This window comes from Monodon monoceros, unplaced genomic scaffold, assembly GCF_005190385.1.
Source record: "Monodon monoceros isolate NGI ecotype Baffin Bay Population unplaced genomic scaffold, NGI_Narwhal_1 Super_Scaffold_21, whole genome shotgun sequence".
Lineage (NCBI taxonomy): Eukaryota > Metazoa > Chordata > Mammalia > Artiodactyla > Monodontidae > Monodon > Monodon monoceros.
The window spans coordinates 96894271-96922033 of NW_021703778.1; the positions used below are offsets into that span (position 1 = coordinate 96894271).

The 27763-nt window shown below is 36.9% G+C and overlaps 1 protein-coding gene across 2 annotated transcripts; it reads left to right on the plus strand.

The window, feature by feature from the left end:
• The first annotated feature begins 476 nt into the window (after positions 1-476).
• On the plus strand, positions 477-27340 carry ARHGAP11A (Rho GTPase activating protein 11A). 2 transcript variants are annotated; one of them, XM_029239420.1, is made up of 12 exons: positions 477-984; positions 5134-5204; positions 6996-7092; positions 7625-7878; positions 8556-8719; positions 8886-9032; positions 17283-17357; positions 18154-18282; positions 20895-21024; positions 21500-21608; positions 24260-24398; positions 24802-27340. In XM_029239420.1, the coding sequence occupies exons 1-12, from the start codon at positions 847-849 to the stop codon at positions 26385-26387; spliced, it is 3039 nt and encodes a 1012-aa protein (XP_029095253.1). In that variant the 5' UTR covers positions 477-846; the 3' UTR covers positions 26388-27340. The 2 variants fall into 2 exon arrangements, with proteins under 2 accessions (XP_029095253.1, XP_029095252.1); XM_029239419.1 differs by having other exon boundaries at positions 18154-18318; positions 24802-26439.
• The last annotated feature ends 423 nt before the right edge of the window (positions 27341-27763 follow it).

Consider the following 27763-nt stretch of genomic DNA (forward strand, 5'->3'; position numbering starts at 1 on the left):
CCCCTTTGCCCTTAACTCACTAGACAGGCAGTTTCTGGCCACCTTCCGGGGTCCTGATTTTGAAAAGAGGAGCGGGCCAATCAGAGTGTGGAACGTTTTTTGGCGCTGCCGTTTGAGGCTGGACTGGAACAGAAGGTGGGCCGGCCGAGGTGGCTCCGGTTGTCTGTCGAGGCGGTGGGGCGGAGGCATGAGGAGGGACCCTTGACTTTCAGTGAGCGCACCCGGATGTGCTGGCCGGGGGCGGCAGGCAGGTTGATGGAGGAGGGAGGGAGCAGCCTGTGAAACAGGGTGACGGCGGCCACCAGCCCGGGCGGGGACCGGGACTGGAAGAGGCCCCTGAACAGCCGGCTGGTCCGGCGACTGGGCCAGGGTGGGGGACTCGGGGCCGCAGGGACTAACGCCCAGCTGAGTCTGCGGGGGGGGGGGGGGGGGGGGGGGGGGGGGAGGGGTGTCTTTTCAGTTCGGGGACAGACGAGGGCAAAGGGAGGTTTGGAGGAAGGTGGCCTGAAATAGTGAGAAGCTGGTAACGGGCGTGGTACAAGGAACCGAAAGGATATGGAAGAAAGAAGGGAGGTCTGTGTAAGTAGCTGAAAGGATTAAGTGACTAGAAAGAATGCCGGTGTAAGTGAATGAAACGTGAGGTGTGGCTAGGTCAAAGGGCTAAGAGAAGACGGTTGGTGGAGCAAGGAAAAAGCCGTGGAAGTGGCTGGGGTCCGGGGCCGGAAGAGTGCCAGACGTGGCCGGAAGGCAGCGGAGCTGAGCGCAAAACTGAGAGTGTTCGGAAATTGGAAGACTTGGTGGCGAAAGAGGGTCAGGACTCAGATCCCACCTCGGAGAGTGGGCGACATGTCCGGGATGTGGGATCAGAGGCTGGTGCGGTTGGCCGTTGTACAGCAGCTTCGGGCTGTTTATGGCGTTAAGGTCAAGGGTGGCCGTGGGCAGTGCGATCGCAGGAGACAGGAGACAGCAGCCACGGAAATCGTGGTAAGTTCTGGGGAAAGAGATTTAGGTTAAAAAAGGAGGGGGGCGTATTCCCTACCATCACTTATTACCAGGTCATGCTAAAATGTTCATTCTGTATGGATCCAAAAGAGAATATGTTTAAGTGTGTCAACTTCAGCAACACTGACATTTTGAACTAGATAATTCTTTAGGGGGCATTGGGGTTAGCTGTTCTGTGCATTATAGGATGTTTAGCAGCATCTCTGGCTTCTATGCACTAGATGCGCGTAGCGTGTCCCAATTGTGACAAATAAAAATGTCTCCAGATACTGCTAAGTTATTGTATTTTGAACAGGTTGCACGTGGGAAGGGAGACAAACACTACCCCACCACCACTGTTTGAGTAATATTTGGAGAGGAACAAGGGGTACCAGTATCTTTTTTAAATGAATCAGTAGATGAGGTGTGACAGTATTAGAAATAGGCTTTAGATAATAACTTTATATTCACCTATTTGAAAAGAACATGCTTGCTGCTTGGCTATATCATATTTTTGAGACATAAAGGTTTTTTTTTTATTAATGAGTAAATTGAGAAACCACAGTGGAATGATTCAGAAGCTGTTGATTTTTGGGTGGTTGAGGTTAGGGGATTTCGAATGAGATTTTAATATCTACAGAATCGTCAAGAATTTCATTGTGAAAAATAAGTTGAATATAAAGCATTTTGTTTTAGATTTACTTGCCTAATTATATGGTGCTTTCTAAATACAGATGAAAACTAAAAATTAATTTTCATAACTCTTAATAGTTTATAGTTTCTGAAAGAAAATAAGTACTTGGAGAAGAAAACTGACAAATAATTTATATTCCTCTTAACAGCTTATAAATTCTGGAGAAATTATTTTTGTTGTTTGCAACTTATTGGCAACATATTTGTTTATATTTAAAAACTAAGTGGTTTCTTCTGATTGTAAAACTGGCTTTCCAAGATCTCAAATATAGTAGGTTTTGTACGTATATGAAAGAATTTGTATGCAGATTTTTTTCTTACCCCTCAAGAAAAACTGACACTTGGCCTTTAGAGTCAGATAGACCTGAGTTTGATTCCTGCTCTACCCCTACCTGGGGTGTGATCTTGGGCTGCTTGTCCTAAGCTTTAGTTTCCTACTCTATAAAATGGGAATGGTATCTCTAGTTGAGTTGTTTAGGGGATTTAAAAAAATTATAAGATCTGTAGATGAGACTAGCACACAATGCCTGTCGCATGCCACTAGTTGTTATGATAATCAGAGGTCCTCATCCTAATTGGTAATCATGCTAGAAACCCTAATAAAAATATTCTAATAGAGAAATACAGAAGATCATTGTGTTAACACGAACGAGATCTAACATGTTAGGTAATTATTTGAATACTAGATTTCTTTGGCTCTTTGGTGTTTGTTATCTAATGATAGTTTTGAGCTCTTTAAGAAACTTGCTAGACATCTTTTTAAAGATGGTATTGTAAGTGATGTTCTAATACATAAAATTTTTAAAGCATGTTATTAGTTTTATTCTATGAGACTAAATTATAGCACTTGTGAAGCCAGTTATTGAGCATAATGAGACTTGAAAAAAAAAAACCCTGAATTCTGGTTATGTAAGACATTTGTAAACTTACAATCAGCTTCAGCATCTGATTTATTTTTGCATTTTGTTTGGTTGCACAGTATCAAGAAAATTCTGATTTACCCAAATAAGGGGTTGCCCATACTAAGTTTTTTTTTTATTTAATTTTTTTTTTGGCTGCACCATGCAGCATGCGGGATCTTAGTTCCCCAACCTGGGATGAAACCCGTGCCCCCTGCAATGAAAGCACGGAGTCTTAACTACTGGACCACCAGGGAAGTCCCCCTAACTTTTTTTTTTTTAATAGCTCACCTTGAAATAATTGTAACAGCAACAAATATTCTTTGAATGTTTGCTTTGTCAGACACTGATGTTTTACATCTTTTAATTCATTTAATTCTCTCTGCAACTCTATGACTTAGGACCTATATAAGGATACTGAGGCACAGAGAATGACCATTTAATCCAGGTCACTCAGCTAATGGGCCAGGGTGGGGGACTCGGGGCCGCAGGGACTAACGCCCAGCTGAGTCTGCGGGGGGGGGGGGGCAGGGGGGGCGAGGAGAAGGGTTGTCTTTACAGTTCGGAGACAGACGAGGGCAAAGGGAGGTTTGGAGGAAGGTGGCCTGAAATAGTGAGAAGCTGGTAACGGGCGTGGTACAAGGAACCGAAAGGATATGGAAGAAAGAAGGGAGGTCTGTGTAAGTAGCTGAAAGCATGGAAGAGCCAGGATTTAAAACTTGGCAGTCCTGACACTAGGAGCCTGCTCACTTAAGCACTATGCTACACAGTCTTTTCTATATTTGTCAATTAAATTGAGCCAGCTACTTGAAAAAGGACTAGTAAGATTTTGTCAAATCATTAAGAATACTGAATGATTTTGGCTGCACCGTGGTTTGCAGGATCTTATTTCCCCGACCAGGGATGGAACCCAGGCTCACAGCAGTGAAAGCGTGGAGTCCTAACCAGTGGACCGCCAGGGAATTCCCTGAATGATTTCTTATTATAAATAACAGGTTAAATAAGGTACTCTTACAACACAAGTGCTTCAAGAGCATTCATGGAGAGCAGATGTATCTAAACTAAATTAACATATGAGTGATTAGGTATGCCCACTTAATCTAATTTCATATAAGCAGACATATATAGGCTTGAATTTTTTAAAGATTAATTTATTTATTTTTGGCTGCATTGGGTCTTTGTTGCTGGGCACGGGCTTTCTCTAGTTGCGGCAAGAAGGGGCTACTCTTCGCTGCAGTGCGCAGGCTTCTCATTGTGGTGGCTTCTCTTGTTGCAGAGCACGGGCTCTAGGCGCTCGGGCTTCAGTAGTTGTGGCACACGGGCTCAGTAGTTGTGGCTCGCGGGTTCTAGAACACAGGCTCAGTAGCTGTGGCGCACAGGCTTAGTTGCTCCACTTGCGGGCATGTGGGATCTTCCTGGACCAGGGCTCGAACCTGTGTCCTCTGCATTGGCAGGCGGATTCTTAACCATTGAGCCACCAGGGAAATCCCTTGAATTTACGTTTTAAGTCCAAGGCAAAGCTACAACCTTCTTAATCAGTGACTCGTTTTTAAGAAGTTTGAATATATGCCCAAAGATAGTGGCAGATTCTTTATTCAGAGGTGTGCACAAACACTCAAGTTAACCAACATACAAATGTGCTCTTGGGATCTTCAAATGTATTAAAATTTGAATGCGAGTAATACATTCCACTCTGACTTTTTAAAATTGGTTTTGAAAGTACGACGTGAAATTTAAATTGTTTGCAGAATCCCTTCCTTGGATACCTCAGAACAGTTTGATTAGTACTCTCCCATAGAGTGTGGAAAAGATAATCAGGTATAAAAGGAACCACCCTGATACAATTTTAGGAAGTACTGAGTGACAGGAATTACTGTTATAGGCCAGTTTGGCCTTTTGTTCAAGTTAGTATTTATAAGGTGACCAACAGAAAGTTTAAGGTCAGTATTTATATAGTTACTAAAGGTGCTTTTAGTATTTTCCAGAAATGTTAGCATATTGGGCCAAATTCTGTTTAAGAATTTCCTTACTGAACACTAAATGGATTCACTTTCTGTTGTGGGATTGGAAACTGAGGGCGTTGCTTAAGGGCAATGACTCTATCTTGACCATTTTTGTACTCCCAGCATCTAGCATAATATCTAGTATAAAGTAGTTTTTTTTTGTTTTTTTTTTTTTGTTTTTTTTTTTTTTGCGGTATGCGGGCCTCTCACTGCTGTGGCCTCTCCTGTTGCGGAGCACAGGCTTCGGACGCGCAGGCTCAGCGGCCATGACTCACGGGCCCAGCCGCTCCGCGGCATGTGGGATCTTCCCGGACCGGGGCATGAACCCGTGTCCCCTGCATCGGCAGGCGGACTCTCAACCACTGCGCCACCAGGGAAGCCCTAAAGTAGTTATTTTTTTAACAAATATACTTGATGTAATTGTTTTCTGTGTCTCGACCAATAGTTTATTTCTGCTATCTTGTTTTATTTTGTGAGGTTTCTAATTTGCCTAATGTTTAAGAAAACTTATATTGAGCCTAATATTTGTGTTAGAGTAACTGACTTTGTCATTTTAGGGTAAAATATTTGGAGTACCTTTTAATGCATTGCCCCAGTCTTTTGTTCCAGAATATGGACATATTCCAAGGTGAGCAAACTTTGAAATGAAGAGTAAATATTTCAAACTGGTATTGGAATGTTTAACAATAAATAGTTGAATGGCGCACAAAATTAGTTGGAACTAGCAAATGATTTTATTTCTCAACTAATGTTAAAAGTTGTTTTTTAAACTTTTGCATATTTTAACTTTTAATTTGTACTCATTTTCAGGATTGAATTTTAAGGTTTAGTAATGAAAAAATGTTAGAAAGCAAATTATTTTTGTTCTAAGGCAGAGTTTTCCGTTGTGTACCGATGTTTTCATTGCTGTTTTGATGATACTCAGTAATATACTAAACTACCAATTCATTTATAATTTTAATATTTTTTATCTTAGAAATGTTGGACAAAAGAATATTTAGCTGTCGGAGTATTTGTGAATATAAATTATTTAACACTTGAGCTTTTCTGTGTCACTATTTGTAAATAACCTTTTGGACTAACTGCATCAGAAGTTGCTAGGGAAGTTTACGGCTTAAGAAAATAGTTTAAAAATGCATAGTAGAAAGATACTACCTTAGCTCTTACTAATTCATTTCCCCTCTATCCAAAGTAAGGTTCATTCTGGCTACTCTAGTCTAATAACTTAGGTTTTTAATTGGTGCATTGTCCAAAAGTATTTGTTGAACACCTTGCTGCCTTAGAACAATTTTCCCTCACTCACCCTATAGATACAGATTCACGATCTTCATGAGGTAACCACTTACTATTTTGCTTTTTAAATGGCCTATGAAAGGTTTTTTTAAATGATGATTTTCAGCGTTTAGAATTGCAGTCATATCTCTAGTAATAATGACTAAATCTTTGTTGTAGTTTCTTTGTCTGCTTTTTTAAAAAGAAAGTTTTTCTGTCAGTTACTCTGCAACATTCAGCCACTATGCACCAGTACAGTGCTTTCATTTACTTGCAGCTGACATCCATTCAAATTTTTTGTTACCAGCTGTTACCTAAGCGTCTAAAGCCAATATTGATTGTTAAAAATTATTCAGTATAAAGAAATTGAGCACACACCTCTAAATGTGTGAAGGATTGTAAGGACTGGGATGGATATATCTGACTTTCTGACAGGTAATGTTAGTGAGAAAAAAAAAAAGGCTTGCCTTATTTTTGGGCAAATGTAGTTGATGGTAGGTTTTTTAAGCTATGTGTGCTGTGCAAGATCACCTGTGGAGAGAGAATAGGTAAAGAAATGGAGAAGGCCTTAGAGCCCTGGTTGATCCTAGGATGGAGAAGTCTGGCAGAAAAAGAGGAGCCAGAAAAAGTTTGAGAAAGAGCAGTCAGGGAGACAGCAGAAATTCCAAAAGTGTAGTGAAGAAGAGTATTTTCAGGGCCATCACGGAGTGGTCGAGTGTATCAACTGCTGGTAGGACAAGCAAGATAAAGACAGTGAATTGACCATGGATTTGGCAAGGCAGAGGCCATTAGTGATCTTGATGGAGTAATGGGGATGAGTCTGGTTGCAGAGGGTTGAGCAAAGACTGGGATATGAAGAAGGGAAGGCAGTAAAAAAAGACAAATCTTGTGCTCTGAGCTGAAGCAGAGAAATGGATTAAGATTGGCAAGGATCAGGGATTGAGCAGGCTCACTGAAGTTGTCATGGGTAAAAAGATGGGCTTTAGAGAAGAATTTAGGAAGCAAGAAGGAAAACTAAAAGTAACCTTCTATCACAGAGATTAAAGGGATTTGTAGCATCAGAGCTGAAAGGGGTGTAGTCTCTGGCAGGAGAATAGGATTTAGTGAGATGTGTGTCTTACCACCTAAAAAGAGTTCTCTCTTTCAGTTTTCTTGTTGATGCTTGCACATCTTTAGAAGAGCATATTCATACAGAAGGGCTTTTTAGGAAATCAGGATCTGTTATTCGTTTAAAAGCACTAAAGGTAAGCATATTCTTGAACTATAATTTTTCATTTGTACCACTTTTTAATTTGGTTTTTAGGATTGAAATATTTAGAACTATTACATGAATTATGGACAGAAATTGAGTTTGCAGAAAGCTTTTTTTCATGGCAGAAGAACCCTTTTTCTTTTTTCCAAAATGTATATCATTTATATAATGCTTTTTTAAAAAATTGAGGTATAATTGACATACATTTAAGGTGTACAACCGTATGTTTTGATATATGTATATGTTGTGAAATGATTGTCATAATCAAGCTATTTATATTATATAATGCTTTAAAAGTTTACAGAGTACTTTCAGATTCACGGTCCTTGTTCCTATAACGTACTATATGAAATGAAAATTTTTTTTTAATTTTGTTTTTAGCCTTCTAAAGAGAAGTGATAAATACTAAAACAAGAGTTAAGAGAAATGTATTAAAGAAAGCTCTTTAGAGTATAAGAAAGGATACTTTATTTGCATTAAACCCTTAAGCCCCCGAACGCTCAAGATTGTTGTATTTATTTCAGAATAAACTGGATCATGGTGAAAGATGCCTGTCTTCTGCTCCTCCTTGTGATATTGCAGGGCTTCTTAAGCAGTTTTTTAGGGAATTGCCAGAGCCCATTCTCCCAGCTGATTTGCATGAAGCACTTATCAAAGCTCAACAATTAAGAACAGAGGAGAAGAATAAAGCTACATTGTTGCTTTCCTGTCTTATGGCTGACCACACAATTGATATATTAAGATACTTCTTTAACTTTCTCAGGAAAGTTTCTCTTAGGTGAGTAGTAATTAAAAGTTTTGGGAGATGGTAGTTTAATTTCTCTACTAGCTAGATTTACCCTTATGATAAGAAATTAAATTTTGTTTGGCATGGAAATTTTTCTTAAAAATATTATATTTTTCCTTACTATAAGAGGTATACCCTGTATCATTTAAAAAAACAATATACCAAATATAGTATTTCCTTGCTGTCTTAGGGTTGTCATGGTGGATGCCTTAATGGCTTATTGGTGTTTAGAGGCTTCTTAGTCCATTGAATGGCTTCAAATTATTGTGTTTCTAAAATATTTGCGATTTGCTTTTCAAATTTTTCCCTTCTCCCTGCTGTCATTGAGACTGCTTGTTTTAGACGTACTTGGCTGCCTTCAGTACTTTGAATTTTCTGTGTGTGGGTTTGAAAAATCAAAGAAATGTGTTCAATTTGTGTGGAAAAACAAAGCGTGAACTCTATGGGTAGCAATGTTTTTATGACATATATTTAAGCACAGAGAGGCTGTGTATTTCTGGTTCTGTCTTATTTCAAGCCAGTCATGTAGATGGGTAGATGAAGGATAACTGTATCTTGATTTGTGTTTAACTGATAAAATAAGAGGTCTGCAAAATGTGCCCAATATGTTACTTTAACTCTGTATTTTTATCTTTAGCTCCATCTCATAAAACCTTTTTTCCTTTAAGGTGCAGTGAGAATAAGATGGATAGCAGCAATCTTGCTGTGATATTTGCACCAAATCTTCTTCAGACAAGTGAAGGGCATGAGAAGATGTCTGCTAACACAGAAAAAAAGCTACGATTACAGGCTGCAGTAGTACAAACTCTTATTGATTATGCATCAGATATTGGTAAGATGTAGTTGCATTATTAAATAATGGGATTTGTTTAAATGAGGGAGATCCCAGCTTTTTCTAAGTGAACTATGAAGACAACTGTTAGAAAGTGGCTATATACTATTGAAATGTTTTGAGGGGGAGTAGAGGAGCAATCTTAATTGTGAACATTTTCGTTTAGGACATGTTCCAGATTTTATCCTAGAAAAGATACCAGCTATGTTGGGTATTGACGATCTCTGTGCTACTCCATCACCAGAAGGCTTTGAAGAAGGTGATTATGAAACTCCTGGTGACTGTAAGAGAAAGCGAAGACAAAGTGTAGGAGGTAAGCGGTCATGGCAGTCCTGTTTGTGGACGTACAGCAATTTGCTTTTGCCTGAAATGTGTTTGAACATAAAAAAGCATAAGCTATGGTGTATGCCTTTTTGGTGCTTACAGCATAGTTGGAGAGGCATGACATATGCATGTGAAAAATAAAAATGACAATATAATCTGATATTATGTGCTAGATGTTTAGCACAAACATAAACTGCATTCCAGGGAGAAAAGTTCCCTGGTTGTAATGACCAGGGACACTATAAAAAGAAAGTTAAACTGAACCTTCTTGAAGAATGGGTAGAATCTAGGAGAACTGGGTGGAGGGTCAGAATATTTGTATCCTATTCGAGGATGCTATGAAGAAAGATTTGTGTAAGCTAGAAGTAATCTATGTCTGTGTCTGTAAGGTAGAAGTAATCTATGTCTGCATGACTTGAGTGGCTCATCCTAGGGATTAGGATGGTATTATGATAAGCTTAAGCATTAGAACATTAAACTGGGTATTGGAGAACCATTGAAGGTTTGGAGAGAGGCATAACATGATTACACTATTTTAGAAAATCATCTGGTTTGGAGAATTGAGACTTGGAGGTAGGGAGAATAGTCAAAAATGTGTGGCAGTAGTCCATGTGTGAGATCATGACTTGAGACAATAATATGAATTAGCAGTATGAACTAAATAATGAAGGAAACATTACCAAGGAAGAATCAAAAAGAACCAGAGTTTCCTCTTGGTGGAATCAATCATGAGACTTCTTAATCTTCTTGATTGGGAAGACAGACTATTCCTCCAGTTGCCTTAGGAAATTTCTTATCTTTTGCGTATCAGAACCAATTTCTATTAACTGTCCGATGACTTTTTGAATCTTTTGGCTGATATGGTTTTGCCTCCTCCTGTTTTTTTTTTTGCCTCCTTTGTAGATTTCCCTTATGCCTTCTTTGTTCTGTAACAAAGTACTGTACTGTACAGTACAGTACTGTAACAAAGTACCACAAAGTACCACAAACTAAGTGGCTTAAAACAACCAAAATTGATTGTCTCACAGTTCTGGAAGCTAGAAGTCTGAAATCAAGGTGTTGCCTGGGCCATGCTCCCTCTGAAACCTTTAAGGGAGAATCTTTTCATGCCTCTTCGGGCTTCTGGTGGTGGCTATCGATTCTTGCCATTCTTTGATTTGCAGCTGCATCACTTCAATCTCTGCCTGTGTTGTCATATGGCGAACTCCCTAGGTGTCTCTCTGTGACACCAATCACATTGAATTAGGGCCTACCCTAATGACCTCATTTTTCTTTTTTTTAAGTGAAAGCAGGTTTATTTTAGAGATACACACTCCACAGACAGAGTGTGGGCCATCTCAGAAGGCAATAGGTAGACTGTCTTGAAGGGCAAGCGCGGCCCTGAGGTGTGAGGGTCGTTAGTTTTTATGGGCTGGGTAATTTCATAGGCTAACAAGTGGGAGGAATATTCTAACTATCTTGGAGGAGGGGTGGGGATTTCCAGGAGTTGGAGTACCACCCACTTTTTTGGCCTCTTATGATCGGCCTCTGAACTGTCATGGCACTAGTGGGTGTACTAATGACCTCATCTTAACTTGAGTTCATCTGCATAGACCCTAGTTCTGAATGAGGTCACATTCACAAGTACTGGGAGTTAGGACTTAAACATATCTTTTTGGAGCACACAATTCAACCCATAAAACTTCCTACGCCAAATTCAGATATTCTTGGATACAGATCATCTTTATTACCCTTTTCCCTTTGTGATTTCATTCACTCCTTCACTTATTGCATCTAAATAGATGAACATTTAAATCTCTACCACTGTTATCTCACAAATGTCAAACCACTTTAGTAAAAGTCTCTACTAGGCAGACATCACACTTCTGCTTTTCCTTGGTGCTTGAGCTCAGCATTTTGAAATGATCATCTTCACCTTCTTTAAACTGGTTCTTCTCGAATTCTTTTTTCTATTAATGGTACCACCATTCTCTAGTCACAGCTTTAAGCCATAGGTGCCTAACTATTACTTTACCGTCTATATTCACAGAGTTTTCAGATTCTGTAAGATTCTATCTGCAGTGTTTACTGCATGTTTACTGTAAGAATTTCCTTCTTGGTCTTTGTGCCTCCTCCTTGAATCTGCCCTGCTTATTGCTGTCAAGGCTGATATTCTTAATATATAACTCTAATCATGTATCTCACATGCATACCCTTCAGAAACTTTCATTAATACTGATATCTGTAGCCTGGCATTAAAGATCTTTCATAGGATTGCTTTACCATGCCTTTCTACTGTATCCTATCTCTCCTTTATGCAGTCTATACTTTAGTCAAACTGCTTTCTTTATTCATTATTTTTAGACACTTTGTTCTTTTGCTTATACTTTTTGATATAATGTTTTACTTCCATCTACCTCTACTGTTCAAATAATATCCACTTGTCAAAACCCAGCCTAAATGTCTTATCCAGCAAGCTTCCCCCCTCCCTTTTAAAAATTTACTGTTTATGTATTTTTGTTGATCTGACATTGGTCTATAACATTATTGTAAGTTTCATGTGGACATTAAATTTTGACTTACGTATACACTATGGTGTGCTCACCACCAAAAGTTTCATTTCTATCCATCACCATACAGTTGACCCCCTTTACCCATTTCGCCCTTCCCACACCTCTCTTTCCCTCTGGTAACCATAACTCAGTTCTCTGTATCTATGTGTTTATTTTGGTTTATTTGGTTTGTTCATTTATTTTGGTTGTTTTAGTTTGTTTGGGATTTTTATTCCACATGAGTGGAAGCATGCGGTGTTTGTCTTTGTCTGACTTATTTCACTTAGCATAATACCCTCAAGGTCCACCCATATTGTCACAAATGGCAAGATTTTGTCCTTTTTTATGGCTGGGTAGTATTCATTGTGTATATATATACCACATCTTCTTTATCTATTCATCCATTGATGGACACTTAGGTTGTTTCCTCCCCCTGCCCCATTTTATTTATTTATTTTTACATCTTTATTGGAGTATAATTGCTTTACAATAGTGTGTTAGTTTCTGCTGTATAACAAAGTGAATCAGTTATACATATACATACATCCCCATATCTCTTCCCTCTTGCGTCTCCCTCCCTCCCACCCTCCCTATCCCACCCCTCCAGGTGGTCACAAAGCACCCAGCTGATCTCCCTGTGCTATGCGGCTGCTTCCCACTAGCTATCTACCTTACATTTGGTAGTGTACATATGTCCATGCCTCTTTTTCGCTTTGTCACAGCTTACCCTTCCCCCTCCCCATATCCTCAAGTCCATTCTCTAGTAGGTCTGTGTCTTTATTCCTGTCTTACCCCTAGGTTCTTCATGACATTTTTTTTTCTTAAATTCCATATATATGTGTTAGCATATGGTATTTGTCTTTCTCTTTCTGACTTACTTCACTCTGTTTGACAGACTCTAGGTTTATCCACCTCATTACAAATAGCTCAATTTCGTTTCTTTTTATGGCTGAGTAATATTCCATTGTATATATGTGCCACATCTTCTTTATCCATTCATCCGATGATGGACACTTAGGTTGTTTCCTTATCGTGGCTATTGAAAATAATTCTGCGATGAACATAGGGATGCGTGTGTCTTCTCAAATTAGTGTTTTCATACTCTTTGGATAAATACCCTCATATGGAATGGTTGGATCATAAGGTGGTTCTAGTCTTAAATTTTCGAGGAATCTCCATAATGTTTTCCACAGTGGCTGCACCAATTTACATTCCCACCAACAGTGTATGGGGGTTCCATTTTCTCCACACCCTCTCCAACACTTGTTATTTCTTGCCTTTTTGATAATAGCCATTCTAACAGGTGTAAGCTGGTATCTCATTGTGGTTTGGATTTGCATTTCCCTAATAATTAGTAATGTTGGACATCTTTTCATGTGCCTGTTGGCCATCTTTGTCATAAATTAATTGTCCATATATGTATGGATTTATTTCTGGGCTTTGAATTTTGTTCCATTGATATGTGTCTGTTTTTCTGCCAATACCAGGCTGTTTTGAATACTATATAGCTTTGTAATATAATTTGAAATCTGGGAGTGTGATACCTTCAGCTTTGTTCTTTTTTCTCAGGATTGCTTTGGCTTTTCAGGAATTTTTGTGTTTCCATAGAAAGTTTAGGATTTTTAATTCTGTTGACATGAAAAATGTCATTGGGATTTTGACAGGGATTGCATTGAGTCTTTAGGTTGCTTTAGGTACTATGGACATTTTAATAGTGTTAATTCTAATAATGTATGAACACAGAGTATCTTTCCATTTCTTTGTGTCTTCTTCAGTTTCTTTCAACAGTGTCTTAGCATTTTTCAATGTACAGGTCTTTTACTTCCTTGGTTAAATTTGCTCCTAGGTACTTTATTCCTTTTGTTGTGATTGTAAAATGGGATTGTTTTCTTATTATTTCAAATAGGTTTTTAGTGGAGTCTTCAGGGTTTTATTTATATATATATATATATATATATATATATATATATATATATATATAAACTATGTCCTCTTCAAATAGTGACAGTTTTACTTCTTCCTTTCAATTTGGATATCTTTTATTTATTTTTTCCTTTCCTGTTTGCTCTGGTTAGGACTTTCCATACTGTATTGAATAAGAGGGGTGAGAGTGGGCATCCTTATCTTCTTCCTGATATTAGAGGGAAAGCGTTCACCTTTTTGCTATTGAGTATAAGGTTGACTGTGGGTTTATCATATATGGCCTTTATTATGTTGAGGTACTTCCCTTTTATACCCATTTTATTGAAAGTTTTTGTCACAGATGGGTGTTGAATCTTGTCAAATGCTTTTTACATCTATTGAGATGATCATATGATTTTTATCTTTCATTTTATTAATGCAGTGTATCATGTTGATTGATTTGCGGGTGTTTGATCCTTTTAATGTAGTGTTGTATTCAGTTTGCCAATATTTTGTTGAGGATTTTTGCATCTATGTTCATCAGAGATACTGGCCTATAATTTTCTTTTTTTGCATTGTCTTGCCTGGTTTTGGTGTCAGGGAAATTTGGCCTCATAAAATGAGTTAGCACGTGCTCCCTCCTCTTCAGTCTTTTGGAAGCATTCAAGAAGGATAGGTATTAAATCTGTTTTGAATGTTTGGTAGGATTCACCTGTTTTGTTTTGTTTTTCGCCTTTGATTTCTTGATTGACCCAGTAGTTCAGTAGCATGTTGTGTAGTCTTCACATATTTCTGATTTTTCAAGCTTTCTTCTTGTAGTTGATTTCTAGTTTCATACCATTATGATCGGAAAAGATGCTTGATATGATATCAGTCTTCTTAAACTTATTGAGACTTGTGTCGCAAGTTACGGTCAATCCATGAGAATGTTCCATGTGCTCTTGAGAAGAATGTGTGCTGCTGTATTTGGATGGGATGTTCTGTATAAATCTATTGATTTATTGTGTTGTCAGTTTCTCCCTTTAGGTCTGTTAATACTTGCTTTATATATTTGGGCACTCATATATTAGGTGCATATATATTAACTGTTGTTTCTTTGGTGAATTGTCCCCTTTATCATTATATAATGTCCACCTTTGTCTCTTGTTAACTTTTTTAGCTTGAAGTCATTTTTGTCTAATATGAGTATGGCTATACCCATTTTCTTTTGGCTGCCATTTGCTTGGAGTATCATCTTCCATCCCTTCGCTTTGAGCCTATGTTTGTCTTTAGAGCTGAAGTAAGTCTCCTGGAGGCAGCATATAGTTGGGTCTTGTTTTTTAATCCATCCAGCCACTCTGTCTTTCGATTGGTGAATTCAATCCATTTACATTTAGGATGATTATTGATAGATGAAGACTTAGTACTGCCATTTTATCTTTTGTTTTCTGACTGTTCTGTATCTCCATTGTTTCTTTTTCTTTGTGTTTCTGTCTGCCATTTTGGTTCGATGGTTTTCTATGATGTTTTTCTCAGTTTTCTCTTTTATGTTCTGTGTCTCTGCTCTAGATTTATATATATATATATTTTTAAAATAAATTTATTTATTTTGTTTGTTTATTTTTGGCTGTGTTGGGTCTTCATTGTTGCACAAGGGCTTTCTCTAGTTGCAGCAAGCAGGGGCTACTCTTCATTGTGGTGCGTGGGCTTCTCATTGCGGTGGCTTCTCTTGTTGTGGAGCACAGGCTCTAGGCATGCGGGCTTCAGTAGTGTGGCATGTGGGCTGTAGAGCGCAGCCTCAGTAGTTGTGGCGCACAGGCTTAGTTACTCCGCAGCATGTGGGATCTTCCCAGACCAGGGCTCGAACCCATGTACCCTTCATTGGCAGGCGGATTCTTAACCACTGCACCACCAGGGAAGTCCCTCTAGATTTATATTTTCTGATTACTATGAGGTTTGTGTAAATTGTCTTACAGATAAAAGTCCTTTTTCTGCCAATAGCATCTTACTACCTTCATTTGCCTATATGAGTTTCATCCTTTTCCTTTTACCTTTCTGTTGTCTGAAATTGTCTCTTTATGTTTTGTGTTCTCTACCAAATTGAAGTAGCTATAGTTTTACTGCTTTTTTCCCTTTAACCTTTATTATAGAATTGTTTGACAGCTTATTTTGATATAGAGTTGCAATTTTCTGATTCTGTTTATCATCTTACTCAAAATTTTGTTTACTTTTGCCTTTTTGTTTTCTGGTGGAAGAGTTCCTTCCAGCATTTCTTGTAAGGCAGGTCTAGCACTGATGAAGTCTGTCAGCTTCTGTTCATCTGGGAAACCCTTTATTTCTCCTTCATATCTGAATGATATAGCTGACAGTCTTTAAATATTTTGAGTATGTCATTCCATTCTTTCCTGGCCTGTTGAGTTTCTTTGGATGGCGCCATTGTCTACTCAGTTATCAAAGTCAGAATTCTAGACGTCCTTATCTGCTCTTTCCTCATTCGCACATCCCACTAAGTCTACCAAGTCTTATCACTTTGATCTCTTAAATACCTTTAATAATGCCTCCATTTCCATAGCTGCTACCTCAGTTAAGACCTTCTTCTCTTGCCTGGCTAATTCCCACTCTTCCTTTAGGTCTCAGCTTAAATACCAGTTCCTCAAGGATACCTCCTCTAACTCCACACTCTAAATCCATTGTTATATTTGTACTTCACACTATTTACCCATTTGTCAATAGGTATTTATTTCCTTAGTATATTTAATGTTTGTTTCCTCCAATAGGATAAGTTTTGTAAAGGTCACTGTTTCATATTTTGGCCACTGTTGTATCTTCATTGTGTCTGACACATAATAGGTACAAAATAGATATTTGTTGAATGACTGAATAGCATACTTAGAATAAACTTTAGCTAGTTTGCCTGTCTCCATCCAAGGAGGCTTACCCCCCAATAAGTCTGTCATACTGCTGCAGGTTTAGTGATTTTCCTAAAGTGCAGAAATGATGACTTTGTTCCTTTTTGCCTTTGGAGAAGTTCAAGTTCTTCAAAATGATACACAGCCCTGTTCTGCCTAATACACAAGACTTATCTCTTACCATATCCACTGTTGACTATTTGCTCTAGCAGTATCAAACTCCTGGTTTCTAGTATACATAAATTCTCTTTTTTTCTTACATACCTTTGCATATACTAGTCACCTTGCCTGAATTCTACCTTCCACCCTAATCAACACCTACAAATCCTTCAGAACACTGTCCAGGTTTTATTTCCCTTGCAAAGATTCCTCTCTTAATGCCATTTCTTTCCTTCCTCAAAAGGTAATGATTTCCTTTTCCATACTCTTTCTATACATTATAGATACTTGTTTAACAGTTCATTCTGTATTTATTTATTTGTATGTTTTTTGTTTTTGTTTTTGATGTGGACCATTTTTAAAGTTATGTTTTTAGTTTTTTGACTGTGAGACATGTGGGATCTTAGCTCCCCGACCTGGCATCGAACCCACACCCCCTGCATTGGAAGGCAAAGTCTTAACCACTGGACCACCAGGGAAGTCTCTCATTCTGTATTTAATGTCTTCCTATTTATCTATTTATTTTTTTTTGAGAGATATGGGAGTATAAGAGGGGAATGGAATACAAATATATCCTTTAGTATTTTTTGCCTATTTTGAAATAATTCCTTTTACTTTACCTTAAGTGACTTTAAAACATATAAGCTGATATAAACTTAGATGCTAAAAGACCACAAATAGCAATATGAATTATTGATAAAAGTTAGGTAACTGTTGTTATAATTGATTATATGATTATAAATATGCCTTGCATTTCAGATTTTGTTAGTGGAGCATTAAATAAACTTAAATCTAACAGGACACCCTCTATTACACCTCAACAGGAAAGAACTGGTAGGTATTATATATATTTATTTAAGTGGACATTTATATACATTATACAAAAATTAATTACGATAATGATTACCTAACTTATTTTGTTTAATCAATTCCAAATGTAATTTTCAGTGAAGATATTTTACTGTAATATTATGACATTGGATATATATATGTAATACATAATATATAATTACATTGAATATAATGAACCTAAAATTGTAGGTATGAATTTATTTTAGTCTATTGTTATATCTTTGATCTTCTGAATCATGTTCTTCCATTTGTAAGTTGGATGATATTGAACATGTGAAAATAAATCTCATTTTTATTTTAGAACCAGAAGTTTATTAATATTTGTTCCAATTTTTTTTTTTTTGGTTTGTTTGTGGCTGAAATTATTCAACCCAGTAATAGAAAATTTGATTACTTGTTTTGTTTTCTAGATTGAAGACATTAACTGGTTAATACTCAGTTATGATGAAAATCAAAAATATTTAGATCAGTTTTTGTTTCAATACCTTGATTATAATTTTTCTTGCCTATTTAATACTCTTTAATGTGAATTATATGCATCTTTTAGTCTATTTGGTGTTGAAGTTACTAAGAGTCTGGCCTCTTTGCAACTTCACTGTTTTTATTTTAAGTAATTGCATAGTGTTAATTTAGTTTTATAATATATATTTGATAATGTTAATGTAAACATATCCCCCCCATTTTTGGTTCTAAGAAATAGCTTTATAAGAAGAAATTATATAAAGTGTTTGTATCTTATCAACTTTGTGGGAGAAAAAACAAGTTTTCTTTTTTTCAGCCCAGCTATCCATTTCACCAGTGATTCTTACACCAAATGCTAAGCGTAAACTACCGGTAGATTCCCATGGTTTCTCAAGTAAGAAAAGGAAGTCCATCAAGAACAATTGTAACTTTGAGTTGTTGCCAGGTAATCTCTTCAGTAGCACTTCTACACCAGTATCAGGTAACAAATGGAATTTATATAATTGGGTTATAAACATTAACATGAGTGCCTATTCTGGGCAAAGTGCTATTTCATATTAATATGACCCTTTAGGAGCCAGAGTTTTATTCTCTGTTTTGTCAGATCTCTGAATTTTATAAAGTCCCCTAACTTTTAAAATAGACAGTGGTTCAGTATAATTTGTGTGTGTGTGTGTGTGTGTTTTACTGCCATGCCTATTGAAAGTTATGGGTCACTGTGGATAGGATAGCACTTGTGCTCAGGTTTTACGTGATTGAACATCCTAAATTCTACTTTAGTTACTTCTGGATCTGTAGATGTGGCTGGATTGCTGTCTTTTGTTGAGTTGAGGTCACCAGCGTTTGAGCATCTCTGAATCCAGAGTAGGGGTGTTACCATTGAAGTACCATTGTGGGTTAATTTGGGGGGCGGTATTTTTAAAGTTTTATACTCAAGTAGCTTTTATAAAAAGCCATCCTTATGGCATGGTTTCCACATCCCTTACCAGCCCAGCCATTTTATTCCAAATGAAATACAAGTTCCTAATGTGGCCAACCAGAGCCTTCAGAGAAAAATATAATCATGCTAATTTGAATACCAAATTTTTGTTAGTGTGATCTTGGATTGAGTCGGCTCCTTTAGCATGTGTAGAATACAAGTTGGCTCGTATTAACCTGTGGTCAACCCAAAATGAATTGAAACTCTAAGCCCAGAGTCTTCCATCTCATATTTGTGTCACATTTAGACAAAATGTGAGTAGCCTCTGATTCTTTTAGATTTTCTTTGGTTTCAGACAATGATAAGAGTTTCAGTTTGAATTTGTTAGCTGGGTTATGAGTTTTTCTTCCCAAAAGCCTCTCTTTCGCTTTTGTTATCCGAAAGGTTTACATTTTCCTTGTTTGTTTTATTAAAAAGGTGAACAGAATAGCAACTTATTCTCTATGGTCCTTCAGGTTCTCTGTGGTTCATTAAAGTGTAATGATAAGAACTCTGAAGCTATGTCTGTAGTTCTATCGGTATTCACAGGCTGGAGACTTAAACTCCTTTAAAGTAACTTAGTGTGTTTTTAGTATTTAAAGGCTTTCTGCTTTGGAGGACTACTTCCAAGTGACAGATGTGAATCATAGTTCTACCTGCCTTTGTTTATTAGCAATACATCATCTTCCCCAAGAAATGAACCTGCAGATTCCTTCTCTCCAAGTTCCCCAAAAATAGATTAAACATTATGTTACTGTAACATTAGTATGAGCCTGCTTAACCAGCGAAACTTCTTTTATAAAAAAATTAACAAGTTCAGCATCAGTAATTCTATTATTTTAACTCACCATTTTTCTTTGACCCTTTCTCAGCCACAGTTCAGTAAATTGCATCTGCAAAATTGAAAATGAGTTGGTTTCTAAGTTTGGATTATAACAGATATGATGCTTTTCTTTAATATATGTAGGCAACAATATTAATCTACAATCCATAGTGTACTTATTTTTAATTTTTTTCTAATATGTGTTGTAACTGTGTGTTATTCCATCTATTCTGACTGTGCCTCCTTGTCACCACTGATATATTTTCAAGATAACTAGACTGCAGCCCTAGAATAAAGCTACCTATGTCACATTGGATATATCATATTGCCTCCAAGCTTTCTTTTTAGCCAAATGCACCCAAAAAGTCACTGTAATGGTTGTATTATTTTCTTGTTTTGTAATTGAAAAAACATGGATATTTCTGTATGGGGACCTGTGTGAATTCTTTATCGATACCAATGATAAGTTGAGAGGGTTCATGTTTGTTGAATGTATCCTGGGCAATATTCAAATACAAATCAAATGTATATGGAGCCTTTACTCATAACTATTATACTTTTCCCTAATTTTTTATTATAGTTGGTTTCATGGTATAGTGTTAAATAACTTAATCAAAATGAGCTGTTGTAACCTCCAGTTGTTATCATGGAACATGGCAGTAGCCAAGTGGTTAGGTGTATGTTATAGATCATCGGTTTTTGTTTGTTTGCCAAAAATTTTGGACAAATTGCACTCCAGAGTCAGGTAGACAGCAAGTTGGCTAGCAGGTGCATGCTGGATACTCAGATACTAAATTGTTTTTCAGTAGTTTATTTTTGATAACAGCATTAATTAATCTTATGTACCAGGTACTGTGCTAGACATCTTATATACGTTACAGTAATATTTATATTCACCATAGAAGTCCAATTTTAGAGCCTAAAGCCATTTAGTAAGTGGTGGACAAACTCAAGTCTGTCTCGAAAGCTTGCTCCTTATCCAATCTGCAACAGTGCCCACCCCTCCCTTGTAGTATTAAAAGAGTTTAAAGCAAAACTCTAATATAAAAATAATGTTTAATCTGACCTTTAATTGGTAACTAAAAAGTAAGAAATAGATTTTTTTTTTTCAGTTGACTTGGGTTATTTGACCCCTGAAGATTCTAACCAGAAATTATGTGATTTTGTGGTTGTTTAGGGGTGGAAATTAAGACTTCAAATCTAATTGCTATTAATATTTTATACTTTGAAAAGAAAATGAGTATGTGTGGTCTATCACGTGTGGTTATTTTTATAGTTCACTTTGATACAAGCCCAGAAGGGTCATCTCAGAGTTCACTCTCTCCTGTCGCCGTCAATGGAAACCATTTGATCAGTACAGGTGTGCTAAGGCGAAGTAAAAGGCTTGCAAGCAAAAAAGTTTGCAGGTAATTTATCCAGGTTGGATAAAAATTTGGTATATACAGTTAATAAAATATTTTGTGTCTTTCTACTGAGAATCATAATTTTTAAAAATGCCCTTTGCCTTTATAGTCTTATTAATCAAGTGCATATCCTCTAGAGAAAGATTCCTAATTTGAATCCATTTTGCTTGCTTAAAATCCTATTTTATGTTGATGTGTGTAATTTTTAAATTTCCTGTTAATATAAAAAGCTAGTCTACCCTAATGATTCTGGTTTATAAGTGACTAAACTCTGGTGATAAACAGGAAAGTTTATTTTATAAAATATTTGTATTTTTTATGCAAATACAATGTGTTCCTATATGGTATCTTAAACCTAAAAAATTATTACTCTATTCAATTACTAACAATGTGATTTGCTCTGGACTTTCAAACTTTATTTTGTAGGAATTCCAGTTCTTATGCTATAAACTGATGTTTTTAATTTGACTCTTTCTAGGGTGGAATCAGGAAAAGCAGACTGCTTCTCTCCTAAAATCAGCCGTAAAGAAAAGGTTCGAAGATCTCTTCGTTTGAAATTTAATCTAGGGAAAAGTAGCAAAGATGGAGTAAGTGTCTTTCACGATTTCATTGAAGTTTATATTAGGATAAAGCTGAAGACTTGATGCTAAAAGACTCTCTCAACCCTGCCTCTCTTCCATTTACTGTCCCATTCTTTGCACTTCTTTATACCAGCCCTTACACTTGAGTTGTTATCTCCAGTTCCTCCTTTTCTATTCTGCTGAAATCAATTTCAGTGAAGCTTTCATCCCCAACACTCACTGAAACAGCTCTCATAAGATCACTCATGAATTGAGCATTGCTCAGACCAGTCCTCGTTAGCCTTGATATGTCAGCAGCATGTAACCTGGCTGATGGCTTGCTCCTCTCTGGCATACTTTCTTTCCTTGCTTCAAGGACATATAGTCTCATGATTTTCTTCCTTCTTTGTCAGTTAATCTTCTAATTCCTTTACATTGGAGTGCCCAAAACTTTGCCCTTGGGTTTTTCTTTTCTCACTCCACTCACTCAGGGTGATCATCAGCTCTAAACATCATGTATATACTTATGACTTCAAGTTTATATCTCTAGCCCCAAATGCTCTCCTGAACAACTTGACTGTTTAACCGACCTACCTACTTGACCTCCCTACTTGGGTGTTGATCCCAAGTAGGGAGGTGTTGATATCTCAAGTGTAACCTGCCCCAAATAGAGCTCCCAAGATGCACTTCTCCACTGTTGATATTTCTCCACTCCTCCCCGTCTCCTCCACCCACACTTCTATTCTACCTGTAGTCTTCACCATCTCACTTATGGCAACTCATTCTTCTAATCACTTAGGCCAAAAACCATGCAGGCATTCTTTTTTTTTTTTTTTAACATCTTTATTGGAGTATAATTGCTTTACATTGTTGTGTTAATTGCTGCTATATAACCAAGTGAATCAGCTATACGTATACATGTATCCCCATATCCCCTCCCTCTTGCGTCTCCCTCCCACTCTCCCTATCCCACCCCTCTAGGTGGTCACAAAGCACTGAGCTGATCTCCCTGTGCTATGCGGCTGCTTCCCACTAGCTATCTATTTTACATTTGGTAGTGTGTATATGTCCATGCCATATATATGTCCATGCTCTCTCACTTCGTCCCAGCTTATACTTTCCTCTCCCCAAGGAGAGGAAACGGTCCTCAAGTCTGTTCTCTACATCTGCATCTTTATTCCTGTCTTGCCCCTAGGTTCTTCAGAACCACTTTTTTTTTAGATTCCATATGTGTATGTTAGCATATGGTATTTGTTTTTCTCTTTCTTACTTCACTCTGTATGACAGACTCTAGGTCCATCCACCTCACTACAAATAACTCAATTTCGTTTCTTTTTATGGCTGAGTAATACTCCATGGTATATATGTGCCACATCTTCTTTATCCATTCACCTGTCCATGGACACTTAGGTGGCTTCCATGTCCTGGCTATTGTAAATAGTGCTGCAGTGAACATTGTGGTACCTGTCTCTTTTTGAATAATGGTTTTCTCTGGGTATATGCCCAGTAGTGGGATTGCTGGACCATATGGTAGTTCTATTTTTAGTTTTTTAAGGAACCTCCATACTGTTCTCCATAGTGGCTGTATCAATTTACATTCCCACCAACAGCATGCAGACATTCTTGACCCCTCACTTTCTCTCACATGTACCGTCGAAACCATTAGGGAATCCTGTCTAACTTTTGCTTTCAGTCTATCCAGGCTGACTATTTCTCACCAGTACTACATTTCTAACCTTCTCTAAGTTATGTTATCTGGAACTTGGATTACTACAAGTTCCTACTAGTAGGTCTACCTGCTTCTACCTTGCTGCAGTACTAGAGCCAAAATTATCCTCTAAAAACCAGAGTTAAATCATGTCACTCATGTCACTCCTCTGCTCAGAACCCTTCAGTGACTCCTTGCTTCACTCTGAGGGGAAAAAAAGAGAAGCCAAAGTTCTTACACTGATCTGCAGTGCCCCACATGATCTGTTCCTGGCCTCCCTCTTGGAGCTCTCCTCCTGCCACCCTCCCTTGCTCTCTCGGCTTCATTCACTTTTGCCTCCTGCAGTTTCTCAAGTGTGCCAGACCTTGCTTCAGCCTTAGAGGCTGCACTGGCATTTTCCTGTCCTGGAATGTTCTTCCCCCTCATACCTTCATGACTGTCGCTCTCATTTTTCTTTACTCACAAATCATCTTCTGTTCACTGTGTTTAAAATTATACCCCACCCTTCACCACTCCGTATCCTCCTTACCCTGCTTTGCTTTTGTCCTTAGCACTTTTCACCTTATGTATTGTATATTATACTTTATAGTTTATTGTCTGCCTTCTTCTGGCCTAAATCTGCCCATCAAGAATGTAAATTCCATGAGGTAAGATTTTGTTCTGTTTTTCTGTTTTCTTTCACTCTTGTGAACAGGTACTGGCACAGTCATCACACACAAAAAAAGTTTTTTAAGTTAATGTGTGAGGCTGTTTTATTTTAGATCATAAAATATCCACTAATAGCCAAGTCAAATGCTTATAATTTTCATCAGCATGCATGCAAGTATATTGTGTTTGCTATAAAATTGTTCCTCAATTATATACACACCTTTTAAAATCAGCTGTAGAGGATTTTGATAACTACAAAGTAATATTTTGAATTAACTAGGTTTATTTCTTAACCAAAACTTTTTCAATTTGTTCTGTACAGAATGTGTGTTCTGGTGTCGATAGATCTGAAAATGTTGGTCGACGACTTGCAAATCAACAAAGTTTAAAAAATAGGATTGAATCTGTAAAAACAGGTCTGCTTTTTAGCCCATATATTGATGAAAGATTAACAAAAAAAGGTATATTTACATGATATTGTTAGAGTTTTATCCCAAAAGCCTACTTTAGTTGTTTTTTAAAAAATTTTCTTCCCATTTTAGTGAGATATAGTTGACATATAACCTTTAGTTGTTTTTAATGATAAAATATATTAAGTAATTTACTATTCTAGAAATTGAAAATTCGTGTTTGAATAATGAAAATATTGGAATTGCAATGTATTTTTCTATGAATAATTGGAGGATCTTTAAAAATGTAAATATAAAGATGTTTGACATATTTATAGGTAAAAATTATCTCTTTTAACACAAATCTAGTTTATCGGAATTAAATGCTTAGTATTTAATTTGTCATGTATTTGAATAACATTTCAAAACTAGGTCAGATGTAAATGATTAAAAACACTGAACTGCTTTATTTTAGGTTCAAAAAAGATCAGTAAGTCTGAGGAAAACTTATTAACTCCAGAGCGACTAGGTGGAAGAAATTACCGGATGTCTTGGACAGGACCTAGTAATTCAAGTTTTCAAGAAATAGATGGAAATGAAGCTTCTCCAATAGATGCAGTTCTTGAGGTGGAAAACTCTTCCTTGGAGCCCGATATGATGGTTGAAAAGTCACCTGTTAGGTCATATGAGCTTACCCCTTCTAATGTACACAGTAGGCATAATAACAACGTAACTGGCAGCTCTCTTAGTGGGGATGAAAATAACCTGACCACAGAGACTGTGGTGAAAATTCAGAAAGCATTTTCTGAATCTGGAAGTAATCTTCATGCATTGATAAATCACAGGCAGTCATCATTAACTAATGTAGGGAAAGTAAATTTTAATGAAACATCTTCTATCAAATGTAGCACAGAAAAAAATCTATTTGAAATTAATAATTTCACTGTGATAGAGTCCAATGAACACCACACTAGTAAAGATGAAAATAGTTTTTCAGAAAGAGACTTCTCACTACATCAAACTCAAAAATTGGGTAGAGAAGCCACTATAAAATGTTACTCAACTCAGATGAAGATAGAACTAGAAGACAACATTCATTCGAATATACCAAAAGATTATTTAAGCAAGCAGGAATTGTCCAGTGATGAACAAATAAAGAAACAAGAGTCCCCAAGGGATACACTAAATACTAAATTAAAGGAGAATGAAAATATGATTGAAGAGAACTTACTGAAATGTGCAGCTTCTAGAGAGGACGTGGCTAGCACCTCTTCCTCAGAGCAGATTACGTGTAATAGTGCAAACCTGTCAAAACCTAGGCCTGTGAGAATTGTTAAACAGCAGTCACTGGTGGAAACATGTGATAAAACGGTTTCTGAACATTTACAAATGACAGAGCATGGAAAGGTTTCAGACCACATACAGTGGTTTAACAATCTTTCTTTAAATGAACCAAATAGGACAAAAGTTAAGTCACCTCTTAAGTTTCAGCGTATGCCTGTCCGTCAGTCTGTCAGAAGAATTAATTCTTTGTTGTTGTATGGTGGACAATCTCCAAGACATAAACTAGCAAGTCTTGGTGATGCTGCTTCTCCTCTGGTTAAATCAGTGAGCTGTGATAGTGCTCTTCCCTCTCGTGTAGAATGTACATCAAAAGATTCCTCTATTCCATGTACCAGATCAAGTCCTAAAGAACAGAAGTCTACATCATACAAACAGTCGAATGTTGATACGATTTCAAAATCAAGCATGGAGGTAACTTCTACATCTTTCTCACAAATGAAGAGGCACCCAAACTCTGGAAATGCTTCTCTTGGGTCCACCAGAGTTTGTAAGCAGGAAGTGATATCTAATGGCCAAATTAAGGTTCCCTTGGATGATCTGACAAATCATGATATAGTAAAATCTGTTGTAAATAATGATATGGGCTTTTCTCGTGGCATAAATAACAGGGTCCTTAGAAGACCATCAGATAAAGAGAGGGTCTGGTATAAAGGTTCTCCAAAAAATCCTATTGGAAAAGCTCAACTACTACCAACAAGTAGACCTGTAGACTTGTAATTGGTAAATGTTATACTACTTGTCATTAATGTAAATAAAATTAGCAATTGGTGATATGACTTCCAAGGTAATCTATGTGTTAGTTTATAGCTCAGAATGATTGGTGTGTGGTCAATTTTAATTTCATTGCACAAGCAACTTGAATTCTTAAGCTTGTATAAATGATGACTTTGTTTTTCTTAATTATGGCAATATTTAAACTTATTAATTTTATTGTCATCTCTCAAAGCAGAGGTTACACTTTACTTTTTTAAAGAAATTGTTGACTGGGTTTATAAGAAATTAATTTTTGAAAATTGCATGAATTTTATTTTTTAACATGCGATAGAAGAATGGAATGAGTTGTGCCTATTTCCTGTTACTCCTAAATCAGATGAGGTTTCTCTAAGAAATGTCTAACACAGAGAGAGAGAGAGAGATAAGCCCTGCAAATCTTATTTCCCAAATTCCATTAATGTTTATTGTCTTTATCAAAGTCCCGTGAAATTAATTTGTTTCATAGCATCTTAATCCTTTATTCCCTTGGGGTGCAGAGTAATTAGACATACATTGTCTATAGATGTGACAGTGTGTTCACTTGAACTAAGAATAATGGCTAATGCAGAATGATGACTCAAGTGTGCTCATATAGTATGATGCTGCAGAAGTAACTGTGACTTTAAAGCCATACTATGTTTTTTAAAGTTAATTTGCACAAGTACATTTATATCTGTTTTGTCCAATATAGAATTTAAAATGTTTTAAGAGGGAGTAATTAAGCTTGGAAGATTTTAATCAAAGTGATTGCTTATATACAGATGCTTGATTTTAGACTTTGAAATAGTTGATGCACCTCTACATTTACCTTGGATTCTTACACTTTGGATTCCTACAGGAGCCTGTGATGGTTTTGTCGTGTGTGTAAATGTTATTTATTTAGCAAAGACATTAAAGATAACTTTCTGGAAAATGACTTGCCTGAGACTCTAATAAAATTCAAAATAACCTTTTAGAATTTGACCCAAATTGTCAAGCAAATCTATCTAAATTTATATTTTAAATTATTAGAAATAACAGATCTTTAAGGAAAGAATAATATCAACAGTAGAGGGTATTCTCTGAGTTTTGGAGGAAGGAATATGTATGCAAACTCAACCACTAAAGACAGTTTTGCAGGTCAGTTGTTAGGGTGCCACATTCAAGCTTGGGGCAGAATAGAACCACACTGCACACCATTCGGAGCAACCAGGCAGCATGAATTTGCGTGAGGAATTTAAAGTCATCAGAGGTTTGCTTTACCAAGTTCTCCCTAATAGCAGTATATCTGTTTTATTTCAAAGCTATTTCCTGTTTCTATATTCACTACCTAGGAATCGACCCTTTCTCAGAATTAGTAA